The sequence below is a fragment of the Nicotiana sylvestris genome, chromosome 3 (assembly GCF_000393655.2).
Source record: "Nicotiana sylvestris chromosome 3, ASM39365v2, whole genome shotgun sequence".
In the NCBI taxonomy this organism is placed as follows: domain Eukaryota; kingdom Viridiplantae; phylum Streptophyta; class Magnoliopsida; order Solanales; family Solanaceae; genus Nicotiana; species Nicotiana sylvestris.
Genome location: NC_091059.1, coordinates 129,494,690 through 129,504,408, shown reverse-complemented (window position 1 = coordinate 129,504,408; position 9,719 = coordinate 129,494,690). Strand labels below are relative to the sequence as shown.

The 9,719-nt window shown below is 38.0% G+C and overlaps 1 protein-coding gene across 2 annotated transcripts; it reads left to right on the top strand.

Annotated features, from left to right (window-relative positions):
• The first annotated feature begins 1,199 nt into the window (after nt 1-1,199).
• LOC104215736 (probable transcriptional regulator SLK2) lies at nt 1,200-9,235 on the top strand. 2 transcript variants are annotated; one of them, XM_009765607.2, is made up of 10 exons: nt 1,200-1,271; nt 1,891-3,029; nt 3,123-3,254; nt 3,579-3,627; nt 5,511-5,725; nt 5,807-5,875; nt 6,595-6,695; nt 7,297-7,390; nt 7,549-7,618; nt 8,054-9,235. In XM_009765607.2, exons 2-10 carry the CDS (start codon nt 2,091-2,093, stop codon nt 8,947-8,949), a joined length of 2,565 nt encoding a protein of 854 aa, XP_009763909.1. In that variant the 5' UTR covers nt 1,200-1,271; nt 1,891-2,090; the 3' UTR covers nt 8,950-9,235. The 2 variants fall into 2 exon arrangements, with proteins under 2 accessions (XP_009763909.1, XP_009763910.1); XM_009765608.2 differs by having other exon boundaries at nt 1,221-1,271; nt 2,023-3,029.
• Nucleotides 9,236-9,719: the final 484 nt, after the last annotated feature.

Here is a 9,719-nt window from a genome sequence, read left to right as displayed (position 1 = left end):
GGTGTGTAGCAGAGAAACACGATACATAATATGAGAGCATTTATTTTCTTTAGTTGGATAGTTTTTTAGGAGAGCATTTATTTATTTATTTTTTTCTGAAAATGTATATGTTTAAGTTGCAGTTTTAATTTATTTATTTATTTATTGAAATGAGTAATTTTTTAAATTTTTTATTGAAACGAGTAATTTTTCTTATGTGTACTCATATTAATTGTTTTTATTGGAACGAGTAAAATTACTTTCACGTACAAAATATTTTATGTTGCTGCTTTATAAAACGTATTGACATATTTATTGAGAGAATGATAACATTTTAAAAAGAACCTAGAAGCATGTGGGATAAACGCATTAGAATCAGGTGGGATTAATAACAAGACACAATCATCTATTTGTATCCAATTCTCAAACTTGGCTTTAATGAAAAAAATTAGTAAATACTTTCTCGCAACCGATATTTATATCAAGGTACTTAATGTATTATATATGTTTATACATATACTTTTCAATTTATACATCATCATTGTTTAAACTTAATAAATTAGCATTATTTGGCGTAAAATGCCACATAAACCAAAAACAACTAAAGATTTTGATCTATTGATATCCATCGAATTCTTTCACTGAATTCTTACTGTCCTTTTCTTTTGGTTTCTCCTTATGCACGAGAGGTTCGAAAATATTTGACTAGTTATTACTCCCAAACAATTTTCTGATTATAATTAAAAGAGATAATATTAAAAAATATTTAGTTATACATGGGGGTCATGAATTTCACTGAAAACCTTTTTCAAACAAATTTCTCAATACTTAATTAGTAATTTGCTATTTACAAATTGATAAATCAAATAAATATTTATAAATCCTAGATATTAATATTTGTTAATATGAAAATATTGTTTATGGGCAAATAAGTATTATGAATTTATGAGGTGGCATGGTTCCACCTCCAACTTATATGACCCGTAGCGAATCACTACCTTAACGAGACCTACCCTGTTAAGTTCTCCGTTTCAAGATTAACCAACAGACGATTACCACGTGTCCCGTCAATGCAACGACCTCGTTTCGCCACCGCATGATCTAAGCACCGCCTACGTGATCTTATTACAATGGCAACGTGTCCATAATGTAACCGGCTACAACCGGTTTTGTAGGGTTAACCAACAGGTCCAGCCGGTCAGTTTCCCGCTAGGTATAAAAATCGCGATCGAAGTTTCCTCCGATTAATTAGTCCCTAAAATCTCTCTCTATCCGGTTTTAGCTCTTGCAAGGTTCGTAGCTCTTCTTTTCCAGTGTAGTTTTTTCCTATCTGTTTCCATTTTTTATTTTTCCTGAAACAATTAGGTAGCTTTAATCCTTTTGGTTGTAATTGCTGTTATCTTAATACGATGAGCTGTCAATATAGATTTTGTCGAATTTTGTCTGTTTGTTTCTTGATCTTTTGATATAATCTACAAGTGGGGTGAAACTAAAGCTAATCAGAATATGAATTAGTGTTATAGAGATGGTTTTCAAAAGAATTTGCTTAAGATTCGAGTAATTTTTTTTACTATTGCACCAAATTTTGGGTAGTGGGTGCATGCAAAAAATGTCTAATTTTGGGAGTTTGTTTGATCTTACTTTTAATTAACCTTTTTCTATATTCTGGAGTTTTTAAGTTAAGATTATCTGGATTTAAGCCAGGAAAAGTTCTTTTTTTTCTTTTTTCTTTTAGCTGTTTGTAAGATTAGGGTTTTTATGGATGCATAAATTACTTGGGTTCTTAATTTGTAATTCTTGTTGTCTTTCTTCTTCTTCTTCTTCTTCTTCTTCTTCTTCTTCTTCTTCTTCTTCTTCTTCTTCTTCTTCTTCTTCTAATGATGAGTATGTAAAAATGTTGTTACTATACAGGACAAAAAGATCTGGTGCTGTCGTTTTGTTGGTGAAGATAGTAATTTATTCGGATAATTTGATGTTTGTAGATTGTTTTGATGAAATTTTGAAGGTTACATAAGAAGTTCTGAACTTAGTTCTGCACTGTAGAGCCTGGAAAAAAGGGGTAAGCACTGGAGAGGTACTTGGATTCCAGCCACCAGGGGATTGTGCCTCCAATGGCGCCTTCTCGGGTGGCTGGAGGGATGGCACATTCTTCTTCAAGTTCTGGTATCTTTTTCCAAGGAGATGGGCAGTCTCAAGTTGCCGGAAATTCTCACTTGACTTCATCTTTTGGGAATTCATCGAATTCACTACCTGGAAATCCACGGTCAAGTTTGGGTCCTCTATCTGGGGATGTTAGTAATACAGTTCTGAATAGTGTAGCAAGCTCAGGTCCTAGTGTTGGGGCAAGTTCATTGGTTACGGATGCCAATTCAGGACTTTCAGGGGGTCCCAATCTTCAGAGAAGTGCCAGCATTAATAATGAATCCTACATGCGGTTGCCTGCATCACCTTTGTCATTTTCTTCTAATAACATAAGTGTGTCTGGTTCATCAGTCATGGATGGATCTTCCATGGTTCAGCAAAGCTCTAACCAAGACCCAAACTCCCAACAACCTCAACATAATCAGCAGCGTCAGGGCGCTTCTAGTGCTACATCTTTGCCCACATCTAGAGTGGGCCAGGTTCAGCTGCCTAATGGTCAAGGCCTTAGGGTTCCAGGATCATTCATCCAGGATCCTGTGGCTTTGTCGCATATGCAAAAGAAACCGCGGCTGGACATCAAGCAGGAAGATATTCTACAGCAGCAAGTTCTGCAACAGTTGCTGCAAAGACAAGATCCTTTGCACATGCAGAACTCCAATCCTCAGTTACAAGCCTTGATTCAGCAGCAGAGGCTGAGGCAACAGCAGCAACAACAGCATCAGTTATTGCAGTATCTGCCACCGATGCAGAGAGCCCAGCTACTGCAGCAACAGCAGCAGCTGCAGCTAAGGCAACAACTTCAACAACAAAGCGTGCAGCCTGTATCAGCCATGAAGCGCCCATCTGATGGTGTCTTGTGCTCTAGACGGTTAATGCAATACTTGTATCATCAGAGGCAACGACCTCCTGTGAGTGACATTGTTTCTAGTTGTGAAGAATGGCCCATAAATATAGAACAAGTTCATGTGTCTCATTTCTATATGATTTACTATGTCTAATAGGACAACGCTATTGCCTATTGGAGAAAGTTTGTGGCCGAGTATTATTCCCCACGGGCAAAGAAGAGATGGTGCTTGTCATTATACGAGAATGTTGGGCATCATTCACTTGGCGTGTTTCCACAATCAACCATGGTAATATTTAATATCATGGATTTTCTATTTGAATTAGTTTCTTCTTTCTCAGGCCTAAAGTTAGAAATAGTTCTACGACCACGGCTATCAGTTAGTGCTCGTTTTGTTCAACCTCATGCGCTATGCTGAATGCTTAGTTCAGAGAGAGTATTGTATGATCATATGCTTGGTGTTGTCTATTTTCTTCTTGTGATATTCTCCTGCTTGCCTGATATAATATGGCTCTGTGGTCTTCCATAACTTTAATTCATTCTCTCCTTAAACTAATTCCATAAGCAACATATTCTATTTTTTTTTTTGACTCTGTTCTTTTTTTGGCACCAGGATGCATGGCATTGTGATATTTGTGGCTCAAAATCAGGCAGAGGATTTGGTAAGTGGAAGTTGTCATAGTCATTGATTTGCAGCCAACACATCACTATTAGTGGTTTTAGGTTGTGTCAAGTTCTAGATGCTACAATTCTATAACTCGTGTAGTATCAACTTACCTTATAGCGCAGCTTGATACATAGAGTTGAACCACTTTTTACAATAGGAGATGCAATTGCCTTTGCGTTGAACTCGAGAACATCTACTTTAAAGACGGGAGGAAGTATGGGTAGGGTTGGTGAATATGATTTTGTCTGCGCGGAAGGTCAAATTTCAACTTGTATCTGACACTATCTGCATAAATTATACACCATATTGTCTAGTTTCACCTCATTGGGCCATAATGAAAGTTGGTACAGTCTTTCTTGGATCCAAGGAACTGTTGGGAAAGAACATATTGATATAAGGTTCAACTTATCTCTTCCAAGAAGGGTAGAGTTCTTGGAGGAATTAACATTTGGACCACAATAGATGGAGCTGTGTGTAAACGTGACATTCAGAAAATGCATAGACGACCTGTATGTTGCTAGTAAAATATATACAAGTGCTTATCCAAATTAGCATATCAATAAGTTCTTAACCTCGGACTTGAGAGTCAATGTCTCTTGAGGATTCAACTTTCCCCCTCTCCTACCCCTCCCCCCCTCCAAAAAAAAAAAAATAGAAAAAAGAAAATAAAGTGTAAACCTGTTTCTAAAGTCTTACGATGCTCATTTATACAGTAATGACTTGGTGATATGGAAAACCGCTAGAGTTGTCAGTAGAGGGTGCTCTTATTGTTTGCTTTAGAATAGGAAATACACAATCTTATTTATACATTGATTCGTGGCTCATGGGATCGTCCTGTGACATATCCATTTCTGGTCACATTTGGTTATCTGTGTCACATCAAAATGTGAAGTATGTCAAGTGGCCACAGTTCCAACTCTTGCTTCCTTTATGCCAAAACTGATAATTGTGCAGCCTCAAAGTCGCTAAGACATCTGACTTAGCAAGTGATATGTAATTCAAATAAGCGTTGCAGGGGAATATGTTACTGATCAGGAAAAGAATTAGATATTTAGTACGATGAAATTAGTCATTCAATCTGATTTAGAAACTTAATATGGCATCTTTCCATATGAAAATGAATAACTTAATTAACTGGTTCTTACTTCATATGTTTCTTTTAATGCAGTTTTCTCAATCCATTTCTCCATGTAATTGTTATTTGTGTTTATAGTTATCTTTTCTTTGCATTGCATGTGTGGTTTTATTTTTTTTCTTTATCAGCTTTCTTCACTCACTTTAATTGCTCCGGTTAAAGTCCTTGGAGACATTTTCTTTTCTGATCTATTTTGCTTGAACGGCTGAGTCTAAACATGCTTGGCATTAGAAGCATCTGCTTCATAAAAGTTTGCGAGATCAAGATAGTTATTATTTACTTTTTTTTTTTTGGGTAAGGGATAGTTATTATTTACTTAGCTAGTACTGGAGGTAGAACTGTAGTAGACTGGCATTTCGAAAAGACATCATTCAGGTTTTTCATATTCATAGTAGAAGTTTTCATCTGCGGAGTTTTAGCAGACTCTGCAGGAAATATAAGGAGATGAGGAGATAGTTGATGTGTTAACAATTCACTATTGCCAGACCTCCCCCCACTTTTATCCCTCCATGGGACAAAAGTCAAAAGAAAGAAAAATAATGGACCCAAAATCTCTTGGACGAAGTACGAGGTTGCACAGGAAGAATCTGAGAGATGATGCTTAAGACCTGTCTACCTGATATCTGAATTTGTGTCAGCATACATTGCAATGATTAGGGTCTTCATATCATAATCATGATCACTACCAAATAATTGATCTGCTTGTTTCTGACTAGCTTCTTGTTCTTGGTGGTTTTTAACAGAGGCAACTTTCGAAGTTCTTCCCAGGCTGAACGAAATCAAATTTAGCAGTGGTGTCATCGATGAACTCTTGTTTTTGGATTTTCCGCGTGAATGCAGGTCCCCCTCAGGATTAATGATGTTGGAATATGCGAAAGCAGTTCAGGAAAGTGTATATGAACAACTTCGCGTGGTTCGGGAGGGTCAACTCCGAATCATTTTTACCTCTGATTTGAAGGTACTGTAAAAATTGATCAGCTGTGAGGGCATAATTTATTTAAGTCGTCTATAGCTTTTTGCTTTTTCTGCTGCTCCTCAGATATTGTCATGGGAATTTTGTGCTCGGCGCCATGAAGAGCTTCTTCCTCGGAGATTAGTTGCACCACAGGTATTGAACTAAATTAAAATTTCCACTTGCTCCAGTGGTTCTTTCAGTTATATGAACTAGGATCATCCTTAAGATACAATTTGGCATTCTTTTTAACATTTAGTATTGTTCACTCCATCGGGTTTGAACCGTTGAATCAGCCGCTGATGCTTGCATCAGGTTAAGCTGCCTACAAAGGGGTGTGGCCCTTCCTCAAGCCCTGTATGAATGTAGGATACTTGGTACACCAGACTGCCTTTTTTATTGTTATGTCATTAAGATAGTGAAGGATCTCAATCTTCGTTCTGCTTTTAGTATGTCCTATTAGGAGAACATGTTCTGTTTTTCTTTCTCATGTATATGACAGTTGCTATCTGTAGTCGTCAATGTTTGGAGGATTTCCCAATTTCGTTTATATGACCACCTCCGTGTTGTTTCTTGGATAGTAGGCTCATGCAACTAATGTATAGGACACATGAAATCTGCTCAACTGTTGTGTTCTGTCACCAGTGATTTGATTCAACTGGGCTGCCGGTGGCCACCCTCTTTGCTGGAGGATCTGGATATTTTCTCTTTGGAATAAAAGAGAAGTCCTATTGACCCTAGCTCCACCAATTGTGCCAACCTAACTAACGCGCTTAACGATTCCCTTTTAACTTCATCTTGGCGACTCACCTGACAATGAATGAAGAGCAATTTCAGTGTTTACAACTTGTCCTCGTAACATTTTTTTTTTGCAGGTGAATCAATTGCTGCAGGTTGCTCAGAAATGCCAAACTACATTAACAGAAACTGGACCTGATGGGGTTTCTCAGCAGGATTTACAAGCAAACAGCAACATGTGAGTTGAAAGCTATTCGTCTGTGCTTATCCAACCCCCCCCCCCCTCCCTTTTCTTCTCTCCCCACCAATGAAAAGCTACTTGTCTGATTTCATGCTACTTTCTCAGTATGTAATTCGTTTTTGTTTCTCCTCCCATTTTAGCTTGATCTCCAGTTTCTCTCCATCTACTAAGTTGCGTGTAAGAATCGACTTTGTCCTTATCAAAAATAAAAAGAATCGACTTTGTACTGAATGTAGTGTCTGTTACTGTGTTTATTCGGTAGGCTCGCTTAGGTGTACCTTAACCTAAATAATAAATCCACTTCCGATGCCCCCCCCCCCTACTCTTGTAATAAAGCTCTCTTGCTCATAACTGAGATATGCACCTATAAGAGAAGTTTGGTTGATATTAAAGTTATAGAGAACCGACAAGGATTTATTTGGAACTGCATGCTTCCGTTATGTTTCTTTCTTTTTTGTTCCCAGGTGTTCAAAGTGGTAAAAGCACTTCTAACCTTAGGGGATATACTTCTCACTAAGTTTGAGAGATATATTGTCTCTTATGTCTTGCAACTGGTTTGAAATATAATCTCATGTCACGTTGTTGTTACTTTTCTTAGGGTTGTCACAACTGGACGTCAACTTGCCAAGAGTTTGGAGTTGCAGTCACTTAATGATTTGGGATTTTCCAAGAGATATGTTAGATGCCTACAGGTATGTTTGAATGAATATGGGATGAGAAGATAGGCTTTTTGGTGAAGAAAATACGACATAAGAATTTTCCTCACTCTTTCATGTTTAATCAAAGCATTGGCTTTGCTTATCTGGCTTTCTAGTGTTTTAGTACTTGAATTCGTTGGTATGATGTTCAGATAGCTGAGGTCGTGAATAGCATGAAGGACTTGATGGATTTTTGCAGAGATCATAAAGCTGGTCCAATTGGTAATAGATTTGTTTTTTACATTTGTTTGGAACTAAGTGGGCGTTTGGACATAAGAATTGTAAAATTCCAAAACAGGGTGAAAATCTTTTTCAAGTGAAAATGGTATTTGAAATTTAGAGCTGTGTTTGGACATGAATATAATTTTGGGTTGTTTTTGAATTTTTATGAGTGATTTTGAGTGAAAATTTTGAAAAACAACTTTTTGGAGTTTCTCAAATTCTTGAAACTTTTTAAAATGCATCTTCGCCATTATTAAAGTGAAAATCTTTTTTTAAAAAGGGAAAATTTTCTTATGTCCAAACGGGCTCTAAAACTGAAAATACTCATCTTTCGCCATTATTATCTATACCATGGTAGATTGTAGTTCTAGAGTGTCTTTTGCATGTTGGGAGAATGCTAAAAACTGTGACATTACTTCTCTGCTTGTTTTGCAGAGGGCTTAAAAAATTTCCCACGACATAGTACTGCAGCCAAATTTCAGGCACAAAATGCACAGGAAACAGAGCAGCAGGTGGGTATTCAGGGCCTGCCAACTGATCGCAGTGCGTTGAACAGGCTTATGTCATTGCACCCTGGGCTTAATAGCCAAATGAGCAATAACCAGCACATGGGTGGTCGGGGAGCTTTAAGTGGCTCTGGACAAGCTGCTCTTCAGCTCACAAACTTCCAAAATTCACTAATGCGGCAAAATTCAATGAATTCAAACTCAAATACAACCCAACAAGATGCTTCTCCTTCTTTCAATTATTCGAACCACTCTCAATCTTCACTTTCGCAAGGGGCCAATGGTATATTGCCAGGGACAATGCAGAACTTACCTGTCAGTGGCTTGTCAAGTACCAATCTGCAGCAACAACAGCAGCGATTATTGAATAGTGGCTTAATCCCGCAAAATCAGTCTCAACCATCGCATGGTAGCCAGGTCCTACAGCAACAAATGATCCAGCAGCTCCTCCAGGACATGAATGCTAACAGCGGTGGGTGTGGAGTTCAACAGCAGTGCCTTTCTGGGCAGAGTGGAGGTGGTATTGCTTCTAGGGAAGGGTTTGCATTTGGAAACAATAGTTCTGTGGCTGCTGCAACAGCTACACATGGGCCGGTAAGCAGTGTTGGACCAACACCAAGTAGAAGCGACAGTTTTAAATCGGCTTCTAACTGTGAACCCTCTGCATCGGCTGGCAACAGTGCTTTCAGTCAAAAAGCTCCAGATTTACCTCAAAGTCTGCATTTATCTGATGAGTTGGTCCCAGATATGACACATGAATTCAGTGAAAATGGTTTCTTTAGCAGTGATCTTGACAACAATATGAATTATGGATGGAAGGCTTGACTGACATGTTTTGCTCCTTTTGGTTTTGATGAGAAAAGGATACTGCTATATATCTTTGTACAGGTTGATTGTGTTAGGTTTTTTGTTTTCTTCTGATTCTTCCCTATTTTGTAGTTCGAGGCTGTTGTGGTGTTAAGCACTTGCCCTCTCTAGGTATTTAGGCCTACTTTCTTTACTTTCACACTCTTGGTGTTTACACCTCGAAAACCACCCACAAGTGTAATCTATAGGAATGGACTGGAGAACATTATTAACTGCTATTACTATTCTGTTCAGTTCGTTTGCCCTTTGGCCTGTCATGTGTGTGAATCCGTGTTTCAATGGTTTGCTGTAATAGAGGATGTGAAATGACTAAGATTTTGTAGGGAGGTCGTGCATGTTTCCTATCAGGCAAGCTCATGGGGAGCATGAAACTTGCAAGATTTCGAGGCGTCATGTCTTGTGTTATTTCTTGGCTTTCTGTTTCTCACTCCAACTAATGCCAATCAATACTCCTAAAATTTTATGTTGATTCATGCCATCGTTCTAGCGCCACAAAAATGATAATTTATTTTGGTTTATTTTTCTCGTTGCTGTTCTTTTTGATATCCTTTTTGCTCCCCAAAGCGAAACGAGATCTATTCTGATTTAGTGATATTTTCGATTTCCCTCCATTAACGTAATGAATGCAATTCCTCCTTTCTTTTTTTTTTGGTGGGTGGCACAGAAAATTAATTTCTTTTTGGGTCTCGTTAAGTCTTTCCCTCAAAGCTGCTCGTTTAGGGCAGGCA

Excerpts from the sequence above, each read along its gene's own strand:
- LOC104215736 (XM_009765607.2), top strand. The coding sequence starts at position 2,091 with ATGGCGCCTTCTCGGGTGGCTGGAGGGATGGCACATTCTTCTTCAAGT. Across the intron at positions 5,876-6,594 it reads GGAGATTAGTTGCACCACAG|GTGAATCAATTGCTGCAGGT; the intron begins GTATTGAACTAA and ends TTTTTTTTGCAG. Across the intron at positions 7,391-7,548 it reads GATATGTTAGATGCCTACAG|ATAGCTGAGGTCGTGAATAG; the intron begins GTATGTTTGAAT and ends TATGATGTTCAG.